Source organism: Physeter macrocephalus, chromosome 8 (genome assembly GCF_002837175.3).
Source record: "Physeter macrocephalus isolate SW-GA chromosome 8, ASM283717v5, whole genome shotgun sequence".
In the NCBI taxonomy this organism is placed as follows: domain Eukaryota; kingdom Metazoa; phylum Chordata; class Mammalia; order Artiodactyla; family Physeteridae; genus Physeter; species Physeter macrocephalus.
The window spans coordinates 119,929,370-119,955,236 of record NC_041221.1 but is presented as its reverse complement, the minus strand read 5'-3'; the positions used below and the strand labels follow the sequence as shown (position 1 = coordinate 119,955,236).

Here is a 25,867-nt window from a genome sequence, read left to right as displayed (position 1 = left end):
ACATGTAACATAAAATAAGTCAGTTCAGTTTCATTATCTGAATATTGGAGTTATCTATAAAATACTAATTTTCATTAGTTAATGGGATTACTTTCTTAACTATTCAGAAACTTAAGACTGTTCATCCTTAAACATTACCACTAGATAACACAATTTTTTATCTAATCTAGTTCCATCTTGTCTATAATTAGATGGTGACATATACACAGAATGTTTGCTTATAGTCCAAATTCATGCCAAAGCCACCATTAAACATATTCGTGCAATAATCAGTTCTGGTTTTTTCCTGCTTCTTATTATAAATTTACTAATGATAACAGAATCCAGTGGGTAGTTTCAGCTTATGCTAGAAGGAGTAAACAAATGCTATCAGTTAGCTGCAAACTTCTATATATAAATATATAAGTAAGTGTGTAATGGTTTTATTTTATTTGGCATCCTTAGATCTCTTAAAAACATCCATTCTGTCTATTGTACTGTCTAAGTCATAGGGGAAGAGAATATTAAGCTATGAATAATCATCCTGAAGCCATTTTATACTTACTAGTATGTAATTTACACACTTAAATGCATGCCTAATAGGATACCATATTCTTCTTATAAGCAAAACACTGAAGTATGAAGAATTCAAGGAAGATTACAAAATAAGGCTTACTTTCACTGCAGCAATAAGACGAATGTAGTCACTAAGTAGTTCTGAAAACATATAAAAGTCAGCAAAAGCTTGTTCTTGATGTAACTGGTCTATCTTCTCCTCAACCTCTGCAAGCTGAGACAAAGCTCTAGACAGTGCAGTATGATCTTCAGAATTACCTAACATGGCAGCACTTTTAGCAAAGGCAGCTGTGTTGGCTGAAAGTTCTGAAATAAAAAAGTATGCACTTTTAGTGTTCATTAGTGAAATTTTTCAATATTACATTGATTTTTTACTGTCGTTCTAAATTTTATCTATTCACAAACTGCTCAAATATTTTAAAATAATTAACATGCAACAATCAGTCATTAAAATGCCTTGGGCATATAAATGTTAACTACTCAGAGCTCTACTGAAAATTTAAAAGAACCACTGCCTATATTTCCAGGGGATGAACTATGTTTAATAATATAATAATCTCCCTTCCCTTTCTCCCCTAAAGTGCTCACTGTTTCTCTGTCTAGTCCTAAAAAAGATAAAAAATATATTTTTCATATGGAAAGCACTGGGACCACTCACAATTGATTTATACTACATTATTTGGCCTTTAAACATTTATTATTGAAAATAATGTCTATAATTTTTGATAAGAATATTATTTAGCTCACAGGAGGAAAGCAAAGTAAAATTGTACATGCAATTCACATAAATCTTATTCTTTTCTTCTTTGTGTGCAACAACAATGCGTAGTGAAATATTAAGAATTTTTGAAAAGATTTTTCAACGTGATTATTTCAGATACATCAAATGAAGAAAAACAGATGTCAAGGACTAACAATTATATTGCTTGGATTGCTCTGTTGCTCTGCATTACATAAAGTTCTCTTAAAGAACCATAAAATGTTCCCTAAGAGAAAGAATACAAATAGCAAAAACTGTTATAAGTTACTTTCAATAATAAATGTACCAGTAGATTTTCGGTAATTTTTTTGCAATGTATTGCTGGGAATGGCACATACTAAATTACTTATTAAGTGTTTTAGAAAGATGATTGTAAAAGCCATGTATTCTTCAAAAATAAAACCAAAAAACCTCACCATGGAATCAAAAAATTACAACTAAAATTTTCTATGAATTTTTAACACCCCCCTCCAGGTTTTAAAATATGGTGTTTGAAAAATGAAGAAAATACTGCAGAGTTCTCTATGAAATATAGGTACAAAACTAACATTTTAAAGAAAAATTTCATCATTCATTTTTGAATTTCATTCCTTAATTATATAAGAGTTACCAATAAGACATCTTCATTAATTCATTAAATATGTTTAACAAAGAGTTAATCAATCAGTTTTAATCCAAAATTCAAAATATACTTTTACAAGTTCAAGATTTTTCTTTCTAAACTAGAAGTTACATAAAATGGAACAGAAAATATTAAATAACAAAGTTGAAACAGAAAACATCCTCTTTAAAAAATTCATAACTTTAAAATGTTCATTTTTAATAAAATTTAAATAAAATATCTGAATTAACTTACAGCATTAAACATATAAATAACAAGACAAACAAACCTTTTCTATGACAGACCAAGGCTTCAACACTGGCATGAAGTTTCCTAAGTTGCTGATCCAGATTTTCAAATTGCTGCTGCTTTTCTTCAAACCACTAAGAAAAAAATGAAAAATGGAGCTAATTTAGCCAGAACAAACCACTGTAAATTAGGTTACCAATAAATAGCAAGCTACATCCCTTGTTTTAAAGCAACAAATTAACCATGTATAACCATGGTGGTCAACTGATGTGCTGAGAACTAAACTCAATAAGCAAATTAATATCCTATTTTCTACTTGTACAGCTTTAAAATGCAATTGTTGGGCTCATTAATTCATCTCATTATTCAAGTCAAAAAATCAGCTCTTACAGCATCCGATTCATTCATCTTGATTGTCATTTTGTTGACAGCGTCGGCAGCCTTGTTCACCATCCTCAATATTCCTGCTCCACTCAGAGCCTGTGTATTAACTGCTCTAGGCAGCTGGAATTGAATGACAAATAAGGGCAAACAAACCGGTTAAAAGCCTGGAGGTTTAACTGGCCACAGAAGGGACTGCCCCCACACACAGCCCCGAAAAACAAAAAAGAAAAAAGAAAAAAGAAAAAAAGGAGGTTGTATTTTCTTCACTCTCATACATTTCAATAGTGAGATCTAATTTCTCAAATACACTACTTCTCAAAGGAAAACTTAAAAAATAGACTTTCCATTTGTTTTTCCTCTGCACGTTTACATTTAGATGGAACAACACTCTGTTTGTCAAAATATATTAAGAAATTGCCAAGCACTTTAACACTGGCCACCTGTTTGCTAGCAGAAATAAACTGTTTATAAGGAAAAAAGAAGAGTCTTGAGAAAAATCTCTTTATGCTTAGTTAGGACTGTGTGATTTTGAATTTTTTAACAATTTTGGGGTTCAAGTAAATTTAAAAACTAATCTCAAACGGTAACAATTAGAGGATAAAATGTGCCAAATATAAAGAGCAGCATGGTTATAATTAAAGCTCTTTCAAATCATAAATTTGCACTTCAAAACCTTAATAAGACTATTAGAATGTAGACACACAAACACACATTATTCAACTATCTCTAAAATGAGGTCTGAATAAACTTATTTCAACACAATGCCTAAGCAACAACTTAGGGCATTCAGAATTAGACTATTTATAAGCCATTCTTTTAAATCTGGTTTTAATTTTTCAAGAAAGGGAATGATCATCCTACAATTATCAAGGCAAAGAAGATATTGTGCTAGTAATTTAAAGTAATTAAAGCTAATTAAAGCACTAAGCAAAAAAAAAATCTTTGCTTTATTACATCTATTAATGCAATTGTTTACTGAACACGTATTCTTTTTTTTTTTTTTTTTTTTTTTTTTTGCGGTACACGGGCCTCTCACCGCTGTGGCCTCTCCTGTTGCAGAGCACAGGCTCCGGACTCACAGGCTCAGCGGCCATGGCTCACAGGCCCAGCCACTCCGTGGCATGTGGGATCTTCCCGGACCAGAGCACGAAACCGTGTCCCCTGCATCAGCAGGCGGACTCTCAACCACTGCACCACCAGGGAAGCCATGAACACCTATTCTTATACAAATTATTACACTGATAATCATAAATGAGAACATTTACATATAAAAATTTAAAGTAGAAATAATACCTCTGAACTTTCCAAGAACTGCCTTAAATCAGGATCCTGTAGTAAAGTCGGATGCTTTACTGTTCTTTGAAGATACCTAGATTTAAGAATAAAATGCTCCTTTATTTATCAGTACCATCTTATTTTAAATCTTATTTCAACAAAAATTAAAAAATAAAAAAAAGATGTCCTCTGTTTGCCTCCTATCATATCAGTTTGCCTTCACTCTAATTATGTAGAATCTTATAGTAACTTAATGATTAAAAAGCTTTTTGTTCATCTTTTGAAAATTCATAATTATGTAAAACGAGACATGGTGGGGGGGGTAGGAATGGGGAGAGGTTAAATAACTTACCAAACTTCTCACTGTGAAGTATTAGAGTTATAAAAGGGTATATAGGTAAGTTTATCAAATAACGCTATCTTTTGGTGGGTATGTTTCCAATTATTACTATATATATTCTAGTAATATATAAATTACTATATAGTCCACTCAAACTTTTTTCCTTTTTAAATTGTCATCATTACCAAAATGGAGAACAGCCTACCAATTTCTTTTTCCTTGGCAGCAGATTTTAATTATCAAGTAAGTTTTGGTCCTTATTTGACAAGGACTAAATTTCTTCAATATTTTTATTTTTAAGGTTCTGTTATTTTTGATAAATGTCTTCCTTATATGACACCACATAAAGTAAAAAGTAAAGAGAAACATCATTATTAAATCACTATTAGCCTAACTTTAGTAATTTTCCTTTACTAGAAAAGGTACAGCCCTGACATTCATAAAAAACTACCAATCTTTCATAAAAAAAAAGGTTCACTATTTGATGATCATTGATTACTTATCTAATCCCATTTTTAAAAATTGCTCTTTCCCCAGATTAATAACATGCAGTAATATTTCAATTATAGTATTTTGCCTAACAGTTAATATACCTTTATTTCTGCAGCATAAATGTAGTCAGTGATGACTTCTATCTCTTTATAAGATTATAAAGTATGCCTAAAATAGTTTCTAAAAAAAGTGATAATCTTTTCTAAAGTCAAACACTATATATAATGGTTAAAATGACTAATCGCTGCTTAAATGTTAACTTCTGTTTTTTGTATATTTAAATAAAATACACACCATATTAAACTTCACTTTAAGTCAATAGCCCACACAAGAAGTCATTATAACAGAAACAGAGCATTTAATAGATATGTACAATGCAATCTACACTGGTTTTAAAAAGTATTTGTGGCTTACTTTATAAAGGTAAAAAAGAGATGCAGTAGGAACACTAATCCTGTAAGTTTAAGAAATGTTGGTATTTTCCCACTGGAATTTTACTTACAATTTTAACACTAAGTTCTCCAGTACTACTCTAGGTGAGTTATTTAGTTACTTAGACTGTGTACTGCTTAAAGCAGTTTGCGTAAGTTGTTCATCTGAGTGCACACAACAGCTGATAAATAGCAAGCACTCAGACGTTCGTAAAATGAACAAGCAGGAAGACAAAACATCTAGTACCCAACCTTTAAGAAATATTCTAATATTTCAACCTAAATGGAAATACCTAATACTATTTATATTCTAAAATAGCTTTTTAAAGTGAGTTCTGCAGAATACTAGTCTCATACAATATTCCATGAAAAAGACTGGTTCTACAATCAAGAAAGTTTGAAATATATTACATACATATTCCTTTCTTTAAGACTTATAATGAACAGCAGCATATTAAATGCTGTGAGAAGTACTGCAGGAAAAAAACCTGGTTTAACTTTGTTACACCCTACATTTATAAACCTCAACTGACAACAGATTTCCTTTTTTCACCCTACCACATACTAGCAATCTGAGGAATCCATTTTGGAAAATGATATTCTAGAAAAAGAGATGGTAAAACTTTTCTTCTTAAGGGTTACATGAAAATAAAGAGCAATTAACCATTAAAAAAAGGTATTAAACTTACATAATGTTAAAATTAAGAAAAGAAACATAAAATGGATTTTAAATTGATGACTATTTGTAAATAGTCAACAATTCAGAATTAAGGTCAGAGAGGGCTGTAGATATATAAAGGAAAGATACAGAACAAAAAGGAAAAGAATGTAAGAAAAATACATGAAAAGAGGTATGGAGAGAAGCAGAAACACTGAAGGAAGACAGAAGTGGAAGATGCAATGGAACTGATGAAAAATAAGTATCAGATTCAAAAAGAGGTGGTCAGTAGTTGTTTTTGAGGTTTGTGCTAAGGAAAAGTTATTGGTACATTTAGAATCACTTAGGGCTTTCAAATTCCTACTTACTTACCAAAACAAAATAAAGCAGGTTATACCAAATGCTTGAGAGGAACAGAGTTAAAGATATTTCTCTCGCTTAAGACTCAGACATGTGTGCTAAGAATGAGAGAATAGACAGGTAGAAAGAGCCTGGGTCTTTGATGACATTCATTTGTTCATTCAACATTTATTGAGCATTTACTACACATCAGTTACACTCTGAGTACTCAGAATGTATCATTGAACAAAAGAGAACAAGATTCCTTCTCTAGTGGAGCTTTAATTTAATTTATTTATTTTTAAGTGATTTATTTACTATTTATTTATTTATTTAATTTATTTTTGGCTGCGTTGGGTCTTAGTTGCAGCACACAGGTTCTTGGTTGAGGCCTGCGGGATCCTTCGTTGCGGCGCATAGGCTTCTCTCTAGTTGTGGTGCGCAGGCTGCAGGGCACGTGGGCTCGGTAGTTGTGGCTTGTGGGTTCCAGAGCGCGTGGGCTCTGTAGTTTGTGGCATGTGGGCTCTCTCTAGTTGAGGCGCATGAGCTCAGTGGTTGTGGCGCGTGGGTTTAGTTGCCCTGCAGCGTGTGGGACCTCAGTTCCCTGACCAGGGATTGAACCCACGTCCCCTGCATTATAAGGCGGATTCTTTACCACTGGACCAACAGGGAAGTCTCTGGAGCTTTAATTTTAGTAACAGAAGATGGACAATAAATCATAAACATAAAAATTATGTAGTATGTGATAAGGTGGCAAATGCTGTGGAAAAATGAAAGGACAAGTGGAGAAAGGACAAGTAAATGGGATCAAGGGTGTAAGGTGTGGTTGATGGCGATGTAAACAGAATAGGTCAGAATGAAACCAATAATCAAAATAGGCTTCACTGGCAAGGTGACATCTGAATGTTTGAATTTGAAAGAGGTAAGGGAATTAGGTACGCAGATACCTGGGAACAAAAGCTTTCTAGGCAGTGGGGACAGGGTAGGGGGTAGAACCCTAAGGTGGGAAGATGCCTGGGATCTTTGAGGAGCAGCAAAAAGGTGAGTGTGGCCTAGAACAAAGTGATCAAGGAGGATAGGCGATCAAGTAGATAACAGAGTGATACGAGATCAAGTAGGTAACAGAGTGAGCAGTGCAAGTCATGTAAGAATTTATAGGTCATTATAAGGACTCTGGCTTTTATTGACTGAAGCTGGGTGGGTGGACGAATAGGAGTGGGAAGATGATCTGATTCATGTTTTAAAAGGATGACACTGGCTGCTATGTTCGAAAAAAGAGTAGAGGTACAAGGATGGAAACAAGGAGACCAATGAGGAGTCTACCGCAGTTAATTCAGACATTTGGACTAGTAGCGGATGGGTGAAAAAATGGTTGTCCAGATATCAGAAGAAAGCAATAGGATTTCCTGATGGATTTGATAATACTAAACATCTGCCTACCTCCAAACTTCCGGATATGAACGAATGGATTGATCAACTGACACTAACTGTTTAGGGTTTGCCAGTTGGGTTTTCAGGTGCTTGTTATGATACACTTACATTTTAGAGAAAAGGAACAATGAATTTAAGTTAAATAACTTGTCCAAGGCCTCACAGATAGTATGCAGTGCGTAATGGAGTGCAGGCTTCAACAGAGAAAGGATTCTAAAACCCTACACACTGTATAATGCTACTTTACATTTTTTAGTTTATATTTAAAGAAGTGTATCCTTACTATAAAATAAATTCAATATGCTTGTAGGTAAGACATGAAGCACTCTTAAGAAAATCAAGCGAGCGATCTTCGGGATACTTAGAAGTAATTTCTGCTTACTTTACTGAGTGTGGCACAGGGGAATTACTTGGGTTCTTAACCACTCCCTTTCTCTTCCCATATTTCAATACCAGATGTTTATCCTTTTGTTCAAGATAGTTATCTGGATTCTCTAAGTTGTACAAACAAATAAATATGTAAATGAATACCATAGTGTAAACAAAGAAATACTTCCTTGACCCGCCAGATCCAACTAGGTTATATATCCACAGATATGCCTATTCTAATGTTTAAATTTTAAGAAATGCCACAGAAAAATCACTTGAGAAAAATCATTCCAGTTCCTTTGCTTCCGTACCTTTACACCTATATTTTCTTTAGTTATCTTTTCTAACGCAACATGAACTCACAGTACACTGTGTCCTTTTTTTTTTTCCCCCACTACTGCAAATTCCACTAAGGTAGTATTTAACAAGTAACATTTATCAGTAAGAAACTATCTGCACATATGCACTAGGTCAAGCTTCAATATTTCCTTAAAACTCTCCTCAGTGTTACACAGTGAATGAAAATATGGTTTAAGTATTATGCAATGCATTCAAGTTAAAAGAAAGGTGAATGTAGAATCAAAATATATGCCCTTGGTACAATAAATCTTCATTAAGTTCCTTATCAAGAATGCCATCCGAAATATTTCAAATTTACTCACAGAAAAATAGGACTGGAAAGGCTTCTCAAAAGGTCATTTTATACTTTCAGGAAGGACTAAGCAAAATCAAGGCAGCACATTATCTGCCTTTACTCTTAAAAACACTCATTCTATGACCTCTTCCACAAGAGAATCAATTTTAATGCCTAAATTAAACTTCTTTCAATGTAATTTAAATCCTTTTCCTGAGTAACTGCTGAGTCTCATGGACATAATCTCATCTTTTAAGTCTTCAAGATTTTAAGCTGCACACTAGCTTTTCTTATTGCAAATTGTTCAAACGTGACTTTACTGTGGTATTTTCTTACAATTGAAACAATTTATTACTAAAACCCAGAAATACACTGCCTCAAAAAGAGTTTTACAAAATCATTTGTACCCTATAGATATATATACTATTTCCTAAAATCTGTCCTATCTATGCCAACCACTAATTTTAAGCCAAGAGAGAAAATAAGACAGAGAACAAATAAGCAAATTCAATTAAAATAACAAACAAAAACTACGTAATTAGAAAATGTATTAAGTCCAGGTAATTACCAACTTATGTACTATAAATTGGGCTTTAAGATAGTTTTGAATTTGTTTTCTCACATTTTCAGCATAGCAAGGAAGAAATGTTAAGATTCTGGGAGTGGGATTCCTCCCATCCATTTTCCCGTTTAGTCGGCCACAATGAACACAAGTATTCAAAGCCATAGGAAATGTGTCAGGTCAAGAAGTCTAAAGCAAGGCACAGCATATATATCTATCAGCCTTTAACTATACAGTCAACTCGAGCAATGACTAATACTTCTGTACACTCAAGTCAAAATCAATTATAAAGAATTGAAGGAGGGAGCACAAACCTAATTTTTCATTGTATTTAATAACATTTCAGTATCACCAAGTAATAATTCAAAGGAAATAATACAGATGAAAATAGGTATTACTTTGTTAGACTACTAATGAGAATAAAAATGGAACAAGTATACAGTACTGTTTCTGAATGAATCAATTTTCTTAATAAAAGCTTATAGCACTTAATAAGAGTAATCAAGTTGTACTTTGAGAATTTTCATACTTAAAGTATACTTGTGCCATTTAATGGAATTAGACTTATATTACTGAAGTAAAAACATTATAGTAATAAAACACAGCTGATTAGAATTACCTTTCAAGAGCTGCTCTTCGTTTTTCCACAAATTCTGTGGATGATGAATCTTCTTTACCCACTTTGACCTTGGTCATGCCTTTGAAAAAATTGGAAGACTCATGATTTTCTATTACTGAGAAACATTCTTTTATAATCATTTCTGCATAATTTAAAATATATTTTAAATTTGAACTTGACAAAAAAGCTCCTAAAATTATAACTAGTATCATAGTTTTGAGAAATTAACATCTGTACTTGGCAAGCACTTATAATGTAAGTTTTAAAAGAGTACAGCTAAAGCAGAGGTTGAGCTATGTCTGTAGTTTTCTAACCTATAACTGTTTGGACTCTTTATCTGACATACATTAAACTCTTGGTAAGTTAAAATGTGTTTGCATTTCAATATGCATAATGGAGTTCAAATTAGTAAATTTAAGCACATTTGATATTTTCATCTCTTATGAGCAATAATTAACGTTCTTTACTTTGGGGACTAGAAAAATAAAAATAAGTGTAATCCATTAATATGCTAAGTATTTCCTCTGTTGCAGATTCTAAGAACATTTTCTTGTTTATTTATCATAGCTGGTCTTATAACAGTTTGAAATAATGAGCTCTTTCATAGAGACATTTAGAACTCTTCAAATTTAGAGAATAAAAATCATGCTAATCATTTCTGTATTAGCAATTTCAATTTTAACACTACTATCAGACTGCAGATTTTTCTTCTTTTCCCTGTTCTTTTTACTCTCAAAATTCGACTCTATGGAAATGAAGTAATGACATATGTACAACATGGATGAACCTTAAAAATATTATGCTACGTTGACAGAAGCTTGTCACAAAGGACCATGTATTATATGATTTCCTGTTTTTTGAAATGTCCAGAATTGGAAAATCTAGAGAAAGAAAGCAAATTAGTGATTGCCTAGGACTGGGGGTAGATGAGGAAATTAGAGGATGATGGCTAAGGGGTAACAGAAATATTCTAAAACTGACTGTGGTGAGGTATGCACAAGTCTGAATATACGAAAAGCTAATGATGAATTATACACTTTAAATGGATGAATTGTATGGCATGTGAATTATATCTCAATAAAGCCATTTAAAAATAGATCATGTAAAACCATGTAATTCTTATTCAGGTTGGTACACCTGGTGAAAAACGACATATCGCCTATGAATGTTTTAACATAATTCCTCTGAAATACAACAGTCTGAAAAGCAAAACTCATTCAAACACTTAAAATTACCTACCTTGAGTGGACTACTAGGTGTGGGATGTTATTTCACATATTCTGTTTTTGTGAAAAAAAAAAAACCTTACCACTATATAATTTTTGGCTTTTTAAAATTCTATGATCTTCTGCTCATGCTACTTCCTAGAGGTAAGTAACCATTATGGGCCACTGCGGTAAATAAAAACTTACTGTAAGCAGTTACTCCTTAACACTTTTCAACTTCTTTGTTGCTCTTTTTTAAAAGCTTCACAAAAATAGTGTTTTTAAGTCAACTAAAGTTCTATAAAAGCAGTAACAGTTATATGCTAATGAAAAGACCCCTCTTCCTTCAGTGGCAGTAACAGCTTCCCAGGAAAGAGAAGTTACTATTCTTATTACACCACTGCGTTTGTGACTTGAAAACCACTGGGTATATAATTAAAAGGGCCTCTCATATTTAAAATTTTTCTTAGACAATATATTCATTTTTATTTTTAAAAATTGATGGACAATATGAATTTTTTTAAATGACTGCTTCTCTACTTGATTTTCTGCCAGGAACTTCACAGAACAACTTGTTACCCACCTTCAATAATTGTTCAGACTTTATGCACACATTTAGAGGAAACTGTTTAACTTGGCTTCATCTTTTACTTTACAATTATTTTTCCTGCTAATTTATTTATATCTTTTTTTTAAAACTGCATTTTATGTGGTTGCCTCAAATTCTTTCAATCTCCTTTTAATTCAATAATTTGTGGAAGGTTGAAGATTATTAGGGCAAAATATTAGTTTGAAACACAACAAACTTGGGCATAAAAATTTAGTTAAAAAAAATTTTTTTTCTGGCTCAATGTTTAAGCACTAAACTAGTTTATCTAGCCATCAAAATGAGAAAAACTATTTTTTGTTTTTTTCTCTTTTGATATATAAAAATAGTTGTACAACTTAAAGAAAAAAGGATATTAATAACAAATAATTTATGATAAATGAAACTTAAGCTCACTACATAGATAATGAGAGGACAAAAGATAACACTGCAACAGTTTAGAGGAGAGAGAAATAACATTATTAACTAGACTAGCAGTTCTCAGAGTATGGTTAGCATATTCGGAAGGTTTCTGAGACCCTTTGGGCTGGTGGGGGATGTGTACAAAAATCGACCTTCATAATACTAAGCTGCTATTTGTGTCTTTTTTGCTCCCATTCTTTCATGAGAGCTCAGTGGAGTTTTACAAAAGTTATATGATGTGTTGTATCACAACAGGTAGAGTGTAGAAAGAGATACGAAAATACAGCTAGTTTCTATTAAGCCACAATTTAAAGAGATTTTGCAAAAATGTAAAAAACAAAAAAAAAAGCAAGCCACTCTTATTAAATTTTTTTGTTTTATAAAAATTATTTTTCACAAAAATTTTTTTATTTGTTATCAGGTAATGAGTTTATTAATTTTAAGTGCATTAATAAATACAATTTTAAAATTCTCATATAATAGGGACTTCCCTGGTGGTGCAGTGGTTAAGAATCCACCTGCCAATGCAGGGTACACGGGCTCAAGCCCTGGTCTGGGAAGATCTCACATGCCGCGGAGCAACTAAGCCTGTGCGCCACAACTACTGGGCCTGCACTCTAGAACCCGCGAGCCACAGCTATTGAGCCCATGAGCCACAACTACTGAAGCCTGTGCACCCTAGAGCCTGCGAGCCACAACTACTGAGCCCACATGCCACAACTACTGAAGCCTGAGTGCCTAGAGCCTGTGCTGTACAACTAGAAGCCACCACAATGAGAAGCCCACGCACTCAATGAAGAGTAACCCCCACTCGCTGCAACTAGAGAAAGCCCATGCACAGCAACAAAGACCCAAAGCTGTCAGAAATAAATAAATAAAATAAATTTATTTTAAAAAAAAAATTTAAAAAGAGAAAGAATAAATACATTTAAATATATCAGGTTTCAAAAATCATAAAAGATATGGATAAAACTGCTTTTCAAATCAAATGTTTAAAAAAGTAAAAACAATAACTTAAAGATATGTAAAATTCATTTTGAATATTTTTCAGAATAATAATCATGTATATAAAAAAATAGAGATAAATAAAAACCTATGACTGAAAAGCTTGGAAAAAATACTACAAAATTTAAAAACATGACAGATGTTTTTTCATGGTGGGACAATGGAGGTTCTCCTCCTCTTTTGTAATGTTCTGCACTAAGTAAGCCTTTATTACCTGTAAAAATAGAAATGTTTTTAAATGTTAAATTGAAGTACGTAATAAACTAAGATGAGATTAAACAGCTCCTGTGTGAGCAAGGCTAGATCACATCTTTTTGTACAATGTATAGCTAAGCACAAAACACCTCCAAACCCTTAGAAAAATGTTAATATACTAATACTACTGAATATTCTCTAAGTGTTACTCAGTAATAAGATACTCTAATGACCCTAAAAGGGTTTTTAGTTGCTTTCACCTTGTCAAATATTTAACATCATTATATTATACAAATCAAATCTTCAAGTGTTAGAAAATAAAACTTAGCTATACACTCTTCAGTTGATGAATGACTATCATATACAGAATACTTAAATTCAGTATCTCTAGATATTGAGATGTCATGATAGTGAATGATCACGGAATATACACATCTATACAGTTAAAACTTAACTAGTAAGAGTAACAGTAAATTTTTAAAAATTCATACTTACCTACTATACTCTTTTCTGGAGCTGGTGGCACAATATAACCGACGTGTAAATACTTGCTTGCTAACTTGCTATGCAAACCGAGAAAGTCACTAAATCTTCTTTTAACTGAAAATTCACTCTTACTGAACATGGAAAGAGAAGTCTACAAGTGAAGAAGAGGTATTTCAAATTTTGAATACTAAACAATTTTTTAGAAGTTAATGTAATACATAATTGTGAACATGCATATATACATATCACACACACTGATCTACTCTGAAAAAAATGCAGAGTAGCTAACTAATGTGATGTAAAGATTTCTAACAACTGAAAAAAACCCAAATCATAGATTTTTTTTTTAACAGAAACTTAAGAGGACAGAAAATGTTTGCTTTATTCTACCCTTAACTCATCTCATTGACTCTACCTGTATTTATGCTAATGATTCTTAAATCTTTACTTCTGGCCCAGATCTCCTCTGAGCTTCAGTCCAATAATACATAGCCCAAGGGAAACCTCCACTTAAATCTCACTGCCACCTCAATTTCACCATATTTTTCCCTGCTCGAACATAAGTTCCATGAGTGAAGGGCATTTCTTTGTGTGGTTTACTACTATACTGTAGTCCTTGGAAAAGAGCCTGACCCCAAGGTATTTAATAAATAAGTATCTGTTCAATGAATTAACAAATCTGACTCCATACTGTGTTCCTCCCCTTGTGTTGTCTCTTCTCCAGGATCACTCCAACAACCACCAAGTTCCTCTAGACAAAAACTTAGGCATGGGAGGGAGGCTCAAGAGGGAGGGAATATGGGGATATATGTATACTTACAGCTGATTCACTTTGTTGTACAACAGAAACTAACACAACATTGTAAAGCAATTATACTCCAATAAAGATAAAAAAAAAAACCCCTCACACTTAGGCATCCCCCTTTCCCCACTCCTTACATCCAAGCCCTACTGATTCTACCTCCTATACATCACAAGAAGCCATTTACTTCACTCATCCCTAGAACTAATTCCTTAGTATTAAGAATCACTTCTCACAGCTAGGACTGTTTCAGATCCTCTCTCTTTAAGATGTGAAGGCCTACAATCCCTTTAAGGATTGCAACTGCCTCTTAACTTGAAATCCTGACCTTTACTTTGATCCTCCCAATCCATACTGAGTCAGATAGAGCTTTCTAGAACAAAAATCAATTGTACCACATTCTTGTTTGAACCTCTTCAATGGCTCTCCATTATATACACTAAGGATGAAGGCCAAATTCCTAATGTGGTTGTTCATAATATAGGAAGGCTTACTGCCAAACAATTTAATCTGGCACCACTTCCTGCAGATCCTAGAAAGAACAATGCTTTCTTGATTTCTGGCTTTTACACAAGCAAATCCCTTTGCCCCTCTCCCACCCAAACCACTTCTCCTACCTTTGCCTAGATTAGATCCCTTCCCTCATACTCTCCCAGAATATTTTACCTACCAAACCACTCAGAACTCAGTGTAGCTATTTATATGCAACTTTTACTGGATGATAACCTTTATAAAGACAGTGATCACTTACACCTTAATCACTGTAGTATCCTCATACTACACATGGTGAGGGCTCAATAGTTTTTTAAAGGAGCAAAAGACTTACCTTTGTTGTTACTCTATAAGCCATGTAAGCATTCATACCATCACCTACAAGAAAAGTCAAACTATTAAAAATCATAAGCTTAACCACATGCACACACACAAGGTAACTATGTGAGGTAATACATTAACTTGATTGTAGTAATCATTTTATAACATATATTAAATCATCACATTGTACATCCTAAATACACACAATTTTTATTTGTCAATTATACCTCAATAAAGCTGGGAAAAAAACAAAATAAGCTGCCACGAGTTTAAAAATAAAAGCACCATTTTAATATTGTAACAATGCATTTAGTTAAGAAAAATAGCACATTAACAACCAAACTAATTATCAAAAAGAAGCAAGTACAAAATATAATAAATATTAACTTACCAACTTTCTCTGGATCGGATACACCAATTTCTATATCAAAAACATCTCCATTTGCTTCTTCTTCAATCTAGAAAAATTTTTTTTGTTATTAAAGATTCCAGTTTATATTATTGTCATAATACTAATAACTATAATTTTTACCATCTATCTTTTATTAGGGTCACTGTCACATCAATTTGAAAAGTCACTCAGCACTCCATTTATGAAAAACAATAAAAGCTTTCACATTTCCTGACTATGTAAAAAATACACACACACAAAGACAACAGGAAAAGGATCACTGGGAGAAGGAACAGAAACTCTTGTTTTCCACCAACTCCTCAGATGCAGAGAAAACGCTGTAGTCTTCTGTAGGAATATTGTGGAATGTTTTTGTTCAATATACTCAATCTTCAGATTCAGATTATGAAAATAATTAATTCCTTGATTTTTTTTAATATTAGTATTTTTCAAAGTTGTATCTCTCCTCTTTAAAAACCAGGAGGTAGCCATTACTTTTGCCAGTAGAATCTTACATACTTGCAGGAATTATAAGCAACTTGAGCATCATGATTTCACCAATTACCTAGTAAACACATGTTCTTCTTGAAGCCAATGAAAGCACTATAAAGCTCACTGAAAAAAGAAGTAGGAAAAATGATAAACCTACGGGACTACAGAGAAACACTTTTTATCCATTATAAATAAGCAATCCTTATTAATAGCAGTTCTGAGGGAAAGTTTTGTTACTTTCAAGAAGAAAACACAGAAACTTAAATCTTGCAAATTTTAAAAGCAATATTAATAGTCTAAGGCTACCAAAAAACCCCGATGTTTTTCTAATGACAATTTTTTTCAAAGTTGCCCTCCTGTACAGATTTTTTAAAAGTAAGCCTTATTTGAACTGCAACACACATAAAGTATATAAATCCTAGGTAAACAGCTCAATAATTTTTACAAAGTAAACACATCTTCATAACCAGAATGTAGATTAAGAAAAAACACCATCATTACACCTTAGAAGGTCCTCATGCTTCCTCTCCATTCACAACACATCTCTTACTCTGCCGACATAACCATTAACATTTATTACATACTTTTATCAAATAAAATTACTCAAGATACCACTTTAGGGCTTCCCTGGTGGCGCAGTGGTTAAGAGTCCGCCTGCCGATGCAGGGCACACGGGTTCGTGCCCCGGTCCAGGAAGGTCCCACATGCCGCGGGGCGGGGCTAGGCCCGTGAGCCATGGCCGCTGAGCCTGCGCGTCCGGAGCCTGTGCTCCGCAACGGGAAAGGCCACAACGAGAGGCCCGCATACCGCCAAAAAAAAAAAAAGATACCACTTTATTGTGATTAAGTTTTCAAAGCACTTTCAGACATTACCTTATTTGACCAAGAGAGGAACACTGAGAGGCACACATTACCATCATGAGATCACAAATGACAAACTGCTTGACTTGAGAAGGAAAGTGATGTGCCCAAGTTACTGGATGAAAAAGGGGTGGGATAAAATTAGAAGCCAAATCACCTGACCTCTTTAGTTCAGTGTTCTTTTCCAAACATTTCTAAAAGGCTTTGATTACAAATGACTAACAGTAAAGAAATGTTGGGTGGGGGACAAAAAATGTATTATTTACATATTAACTTAGAATATAAACATTTTTCCATACCTCCTCCCTGGATCTGTCAAAGATCACAGGAGCAGACATACTCTTTGATTCAATTCTGGGAGCAATGAGTGTCGTGGGGGTCACAGGTGTGACTGCAGGAGAAGGTTCTGAGGAGAGTATAGGTTCCCTTTCTGGACTGTCCAGAGAAACTTCTTCTGTTGCTTCTAGATAAAAATTAAACAAGTTAGTTGAGGACACTGGTAACAAACTCCCAATAGTCTACAGAGCAGTCAATAAATTATGAAAAATATTTTTATATAATCCACAATATCACAATATTATTTTAAAATAACTGTTATAAATAATTTATGAATCCTTCCTTAATTGTTTATCAAAACTTTAAAACCAACAGTGACTTTGTAGATTTTAGGAAGAATTCCAGTAAGTCAGCATAATTATCTATACTAGTGGTAGGGATAAAGCCAGTAGGAAAGCAATGACATGGATAATTCCACATTCATTTGTGTTTGGATCTGTAATATATCTAATACTTGTGGTAACTTACTTTCCAAAATCTTGTATTCAGGCTAACATTACTATTCTTTTATACATATGAACACAAATTTCATGGCAGAAAACTGCCCAGAACTATCCCAACTGGGATTAAAAATGTTATGGAAAGTCCACAATGTTAGTAATCTAAAGCAATTAACCGCTAAAGATTACTGGATATTAGCTGAATACACAAATACGACGCAAAACAAATAGGTGCTTAGGTTTTCATTTAAAATGTTCGTTCATTTGAAAAATCTAAAATTAAATATATTTAAAAACAAATCAAATCAATAAACTGAACGTCTACAAGCTATGTAACATTGTGCTAAATGCAATGGAGAACCATAAAGAAATGTAAAATATCATACCTGCCCTCAGGGAGTTTATAATCTAGTTGGGAAAACAAGACATAAGCATGTGGAATGTTAAATAATAATAAAAGAAAAAAAACAGCCAAGAAAACAATAAAAAGAAAATTACAAGACATTTAATTGCTGTATGAACTAAAGAATAAACGCTATAATTTGAGTTGAAGTGGGACAGAATAATTTAGGCTGGGGAAAATGAGGAATATTTTACAAAACTGAATTGAGAAGATCTGAAAGAGTTTAGAGAAAAAATGAGGGAAGCATTCCACGAAAATGAAATACAGTTGACCCTTGAACAATGCGGGAGTTAGGGCCGCCGACCCTCCACACAGTCAAAAATCTGAGTATAACTTATAGTTGGGCCCTCCATATATGTGGCTCCTCTGTATTCGAGGTTCCACATCCTTGGATTCAATCAACCTCAGATCAAGTTGTACTGTAGTATCTGCTAATTTAAAAAAAAATGCATATTAGTAGACACCAGCAGTTCAAAGTCATACTGTTCAGGAGTCAACCATAACAGCATAAGCTAAAAGCAAAGCCAGAAAAGTAAAAATTACAATCAGTGGCCAAAATGATAATCTGTTGGTTTATAGAATGCTACCAGGAAAAGGCAGGCAGGACTACAAAGGAAACAGGATCAGATCAGCTGTTTCTAACCTGAGTTTCCTACATTCCTTGAGGTTTGGGAAGGTAGTAATAGTCAGTGAGTCATTTTAATACCTCAAAAAGTATATCACTAATAACATGTTATTTACCTGAAGTGGTATCTTACCTCTTGGATTAGGAGGTACAAACTACTATGCATAAAATAAATAAGCTACAAGGGTATATTGTACAGCACAAGGAATACAGCCAATATTTTATAACTATAAATGGAGTATAAACTTTAAAAATTGTGAATCACTATGTCATAACCTGAAACTTATACAATATTGTACATCAACTATACCTCAATAAAAAAATAAGTAAAAAATTTTTTTAAAAGAAAATAAAATGGATAGAGATTTAGGTTCAGCATACCAATTTGCTTTAAATTCCTCCCATGAAAAATTATTATTTTAGTAAAAGTGATCTAACATATTACAAATTAACAAAAATTAATTAAAACCAGACCTAAAGATTCCATAAAATGCCCCATATGTAAGTACAATGATTAGCATTTCCTTGGAAGATACTTTGCAGATAAGTATAAATTGATTATGTCAATGTCAGCTAAGTTTCACTCATACCATAGACACCAGAGAATTTTTTAAACAAAGGAATACTCATTAAACTTAGATTTGGTATCATCTACTGAAAAGCATAAGTGAAATAAGCTAAGTACCCTGGCAGAAACAAGTTCTAAAAGTCTAGGACAATTTCAATATTGGCAATTTGCTCACCCTCCCTTATTCTTCTAGGACAGTTTCCTATTATGTTCAGTGTAGCTTAGTGCAGGATGTAAGTAATGGTGGAAAGGGGCTCTGTAGTCACCCATATTTGGTGAACACTCTGTAAGTAAGCTAATAACAGTAACAAAAGTCACGCGTGAACTTTTTCTAATACCACTTCTGACATAATAGTATTTGAAATGCTACCCCAAATACATGAGCATACATACCAATTACAATCTAATATTCTTATGGTTTTAAAACCAAATGGCTAAATCACTAGAGCAATACCTATAGTTTCTCCTCTGGTACATGTCTTAGAACACCTAATGATGTCATTATGAAATACAGCTGAGTTTAAGATAAAAGATAAAGCATAAAAAAGTGTCTGTAGGTAATAAAAGAAACAAATAACTATTTTTACTGCTTAGTCCATGTCTCTCCTTAAAAACAAAGACAAACAAAACAAACACTGACATTGACCATATTTGTATCATTATATTTAGTATAGGCTGCACTAGGTAGACTAAAACACAAAAAAAGATTTTTCTAATCAAGCTTAGTGGACAAATATCACTGTATAATCCTCATGTGGCAAACTGTTTGATCAGCTGGGCACACTGTAAACAAGAAAACCCTCTTTCCTTTAATAAAATGGATAATCCAAGTGTTCTATGTATGACCCTCTACTATTAGAGGAATAGGCACAATTTTATTTTATTTTATTTTATTATTATTATTTTTTTTGCGGTGTGCGGGCCTCTCACTGTTGTGGCCTCTCCCGTTGCGGAGCACAGGCTCCGGACGCGCAGGCTCAGCAGCCATGGCTCACGGGCCCAGCCGCTGTGCGGCATGTGGGATCTTCCCAGACCCGGGCACGAACCCACGTCCCCTGCATCGGCAGGTGGACTCTCAACCACTGCGCCACCAGGGAAGCCCTAGGCACAATTTTAGATTAGCACCTACTTAGCAGAGAAAGAACTTGTGTCATCTTTCAGACATAAATGCCATGAAAAAACTTTTAAGGACTGTCTGGAAAAAAGTCCATGAAAGGAAAGAAAAAGGAATATTACAACTTTGGTTAACTGTCATTATACTCTAAGATGTAAGGTAGCTACAGAAAAAGGGGGGGTGGGGGTAGGAAAATGATTGGTATTTGGTATCACATTTTTAACTTTCTGACATGAATTCATAAAATACATTAATTCATCTGCAGTGAAAACTTTTCATATATCAAGCAGGAAATTATATGGACCTCTGTGACGGAGGACTGTATCTTTAAACATATTTGTAGGGGACTTCCCTGGTGGCACAGTGCTTAAGAATCCGCCTGCCAGGACTTCCCTGGTGGCACAGTGTTTAAAAATCTGCCTGCCAATGCAGGGGACACGGGTTCGATCCCTGGTCCGGGAAGATCCCACATGCCGCGGAGCAACTAAGCCCACGCACCACAACTACTGAGCCTGTGCGCTGCAACTACTGAAGCCCGCGCACTCTAGGGCCCATGTGCCACAACTACTGAAGCCTGTGCACCTAGAGCCCATGCTCCACAAGAAGAGAAGCCACAGCACCACAACAAGGAGTAGCCCCACTCGCCACAACTAGAGAAAGCCCTCACGTGGCAACGAAGACCCAACGCAGTAAACAAAACAAAACAAAAAAAAAAAAAAAATTTGTAAAAAAAAATACAGGATGGTTTGAATATTCAACCACTATAAAAGCTGAGGATGTATTATTAAGTTTTAACTCATGAAAGCCAGTTTAGGTAAATTAAGCTCTTAAACAAAGATTTACTATTTTAATTATTTGTGTCACTAATTCTAAGGAAGATTTTGCTTTTTAATATCCAAACATTAATTTGTACCTAAATTTTCATCTTAAAACAGATAACTGTTTTGAAGAGTCCAATTTTCTAAAAGGTAGACTGGACTACACCAAATCCTGCTCCCATATCAAAAATAAATTCCTGAAGCATCAATTTACTCACCTAAAATTCAATCAAAATGGAACATGTGGTAAATACTGAAGCATTTTATTAAAACAGATTTCAAATATATATAGACTATAAATTAAGTGATTGCTTTAAATTATTTTTTTATTTAAAAAATATTTATTTATTTTATTTATTTTTGGCTGCACTGGGTCTTCATTGCTGCGCACAGGCTTTTTCTAGTTGTGGAGAGCGGGGGCTACTCTCTTGCGGTACACGGGCTTCTCACTGCGGTAGCTTATCTTGTTGGAGAGCATGGGCTCTAGGCATGCAGGCTTCAGTAGTTGTGGCTTGTGGGCTCTAGAGCGCAGGCTCAGTAGTTGTGGTGCACGGGCTTAGATTCTCCACAGCACGTGGGATCTTCCCGGACCAGGGATCGAACGCATGTCCCCTGCATTGGCAGGCGGATTCTTAACCACTGCGCCACCAGGGAAGTCCCTAAATTAAGTGATTTTTAAATCCAGAGTTTAATTTTGCTTTGTGACAACTTGTACATAATAAGAAAATATAATCACTTGCTATTTCTCAAAGTATGAATGCCACAACTATTAGTTTGAGTCCAAGTACTGATCAAAATAATCAAATTATTAGTGTGACTTATTTTCACATGCTTAAAACCAGAAAGGATCACATTTGTGCTTCTTTCAACAGTCTTTACTTTTCACAAAGCAAATTAACTGAAATTTCCTATCCTCCTCAGTTGGTAACAAGAAGAGCTATCACTAATACTTTACACAAAATGTCAGTTTTGCTTTAGAGAAAATTTTCTCACGGGATATATGCTATAGTTGACAATTATTTTTTTAAAAAATAAAGGCACTTATAATTACCTGCAAAAAGGTCTTCTCTGTCATCATCCAGCACAACTTCTGCAGGTTTTGGACCATTGGAGTTCGTACTAATATCTTCTGTAATAAGACTAGCTGGATCTGGAGATGATGGACTTGACTGTTAAAAAAACAATAACTGACAATGGATTGCCATGTTTGCCTGATATATCTCTATACACTACAGAAATAGAATATTCTCTTGATAAGAAAAGAAGACGATGAACAGCTATTTATAGTTCCTCCTTTGAGGGTAAGAATGAATCAAAAACATACTTTTACTCACTTTCTCCTTTCTTAACAAGAAGTCACTTAAGATTTAAAAATAAAATCTTTTCTAGTCACCCAGTTAGATACACTAATTTGCCATGTTGTTATAATTAACAAAAACAAATTTTAATGATTTACATAGTATACAATATTATGACATAATAATAAATATCAGATCTTGAAAACATGTTGCATGAGTAAGAAGTTCAAACTACTACTTTACTGTAAGAGGAAGCTTTAACAGTAGTTGAATTAAGACTACAATTATTCTAAAATTTCTATAGTTTCAAACTAAAAATATGCCCTCCCCCAAATATTTACATTTCAGCTAAGCTAAGGAACTATTTTTGTACTTTTTAAAGTACAAAGGTCAGCAAAATGGACTGAAGATTGTAAAGCTTTCAGTTTTATCACAGTTTTCTTATAGTAATAGTTAAAACCAAGACTATTTTTTAAACAAATAACAAAAAGGAAGTTGTATACGTCAAAAGCACACAGCTAGATATTTTCACAAACCCAACATCCCTGAGTAATCAGCACCCAGATCAAGAAAGAGAACGTTATCGTCAACTCCAGAAGCTCCACTCATGCTCCCTCCCATTCTTTACCCTCTCTCCACCCAGGCTTCTACCAACATGGATTTGTTTTTCCTGTTTTCACTCTTCATGGAACTGGAATCATACAAAATGTATTCTTGTGTATTTGGTTTTTGATCTTAATGTTATGTATACAAGATTCTTCTGTATTATTGTATGTAATAATAGGACACTCATTTTCGTTTCTGTAAATATTTCACTGTGTAAATACATCACAATTGATCCATTCTACTGTTGATGGGCATTTCGGTTTTCAAATTTCATTATCAGTTTTATACCACTACCAATAGTACTGTATAAACTTTCTAGTACATATTTTAGCAAACAGTGAACAAATGTCTGTTTGGTACGTACCTAGGAGTGGAATACCTGGATCATAGGGTAGGTGAATGTTCTGCTTTAGAAGATATCACTAAACATTCTTCTCAAGTGGTTATTTAATTTATACTCCCACCAGTAATATATGAAAATTTCAGTTGCTCCATACCCTTGTCAACACTTTACTGTATTCCATCTTTTTTGTTTTAGCTATTATGGAGGGTGTAGAGTGTATCTTTTGTGGTTTGAATTTGCATTTCCCAGATGAATAATGATGCTGAGCAATTTTTCATATGATTAACAGACATTTGGATATCTTCTCTTGGGAAGGGTCTCTTCAAATATTTTCCCTATTTTTTTCTATTGCTCCTATTGATTTGTCTTTTTTTTTTTTTTTTTTTTTTTTTTGCGGTACACGGGCCTCTCACGGTTGTGGCCTCTCCCGTTGCGGAGCACAGGCTCCGGACGCGCAGGCTCAGAGGCCATGGCTCACGGGACCAGCCGCTCCGCGGCATGTGGGATCTTCCCAGACTGGGGCATGAACCCGTGTCCCCTGCATCGGCAGGCGGACTCTCAACCAACGCACCACCAGGGAAGCCTGATTTGTAATTCTTTACATGTTCTAGATACAAGTTCTTTGTGAGATATGTATCACAAATATTTTTCTCCCAGTCCGTACTTAATGCCTTTCCACTTAGTTAATGGTAGGTATTGATGAACAGAAGTTCTTAATTTTAGCAAAGGTAAATTATCACCTTTGTTTTAAGATTAGTAAATTTTTTGTAGGATGAATAATTTTTCTTTTTTAAACACTGTCCAGGGAACACTGAGACATGTTTTTTTTTTTTTTTTTTTTAAAGTATTTACTTATTTATTTGGTTGCACCAGGTCTTAGCTGTGGCATGTGAACTCTTAGTTGCAGCATGCCTGTGGGATCTAGTTCCCTGACCAGGGATCAAATCTGGGCCCCCTGCACTGGGAGTGTGGAGTCTTATCCATTGCACCACCAGGGAAGTTCCCAAGGATGAATAATCTTTTAACGCCACTCCTAACTCATAAGATTTTCTGATCAGCTTTTTGAGTAAACTATCCTCTACAGCATGAGGACATTTCTTAAGAGCTTTCAAAAACAGTTTAAATTCCTTATGGGAAAATTTTAAAAAGCGGTTTTCTTTTCTCTCAGGAGCTCATGCTTATAGACCAAACTCTCACAAAGGTAGGCCTCTATTTACCTTAGCATTTCATCTTGAAGAAATCTGGAAACAAATAAGCTTTTATTATAAGCTTCTTCTAGAAGATGTTCCTGACAACCTCAATCTCATCTCTAGCTGAGTCTGGTTAGGTGAGTGATATATATGCTTCCACAGCATATCTATTTCTTTTACCATAATTTCTCTTACCACACTATATTATAATTATTATCTGTTTATAGACTACAAATTCTATACGGAAAGAAGAATGTCTTATTTTGCTTATTACTTTTTATCAGGTTCCTGGCTGCAAACACTCAATGACTATCTGTTAACTGAATTCTAAGAAAATAATTACAAATATGTGTAAGAATTGGCCACAAGTTTGTCAATCAGATTGTCTATAATACTGAAAGGTTTGAAATACCCTAAAGCACAGCTATATAAAAGTGTAGCAGAGTGGCTCCAACACCCATTCATAATAAAAGCTCTCAGTAAACTAGGAATGCAGGGGAACCTCCTCAATTTGAGAAATAGCTACAAAAAACCTAGAGCTAACATCACACAGAGCTATCTCACTAAGATCAGGAACAAGGCAAGGATTTCCCCTGTCACTACTGCTTTTCAACATCATATTGCAAGTCCAAGCTAATGCAGTTAAGACGAAAAAAGGAAATAAAAGGTATACAGATTGGGAAGAAATAAAACTCTGTGTTCACAGATGACATGATCCTCTAAGTAGAAAATCCAGAACTGACAAAAAAGGCTCCCAGAACTAATAAGCAATTATAGCAAACCTGTAGGATACAGGTTAACATACAAAAGTTAATCACTTCTATATACCAGCAACAAACAAACAGAATTTGAAATAAAAAAAAAAAACATTTGCATCAGCACCCAAAACAACTAAATATTTAGAAATAAATCTAACAAAATATGTATCAATACAATATCCATATGAGGAAAACTAAAAACCTGTAATGAACAAAATTAAAGAACTAAATAAATGAACAGATATGCTATATTCATGAATAGGAAGATTCAATATTGTCAAGATGTCAGTTCTTCCTGACTTGATCCACAGATTCAATGCAATACCAATCAAAATCCCGGCAAGTTATTTTGTGACTATCGATAAAATGATGCTAAAGTTCACACGGAGAAGCAAAAAACCCAGAAGAGAC

At 34.0% G+C, this 25,867-nt stretch overlaps 1 protein-coding gene across 1 annotated transcript in view; it reads right to left on the bottom strand.

Annotated features, from left to right (window-relative positions):
• Positions 1-25,867, bottom strand: part of SNX2 (sorting nexin 2) — a 54,589-nt gene that overhangs the window by 9,979 nt on the left and 18,743 nt on the right. Inside the window, exons 2-11 of the mRNA XM_007102577.3 lie at positions 22,313-22,430; positions 17,257-17,420; positions 15,606-15,672; positions 15,228-15,271; positions 13,609-13,750; positions 9,700-9,778; positions 3,843-3,918; positions 2,556-2,669; positions 2,206-2,299; positions 656-861 (exon numbers count right to left, since the gene is read on the bottom strand). Of these exons, the coding sequence (XP_007102639.1) occupies positions 656-861; positions 2,206-2,299; positions 2,556-2,669; positions 3,843-3,918; positions 9,700-9,778; positions 13,609-13,750; positions 15,228-15,271; positions 15,606-15,672; positions 17,257-17,420; positions 22,313-22,430 (1,104 nt within the window). The remainder of the gene's footprint in view (positions 1-655; positions 862-2,205; positions 2,300-2,555; positions 2,670-3,842; positions 3,919-9,699; positions 9,779-13,608; positions 13,751-15,227; positions 15,272-15,605; positions 15,673-17,256; positions 17,421-22,312; positions 22,431-25,867) is intronic.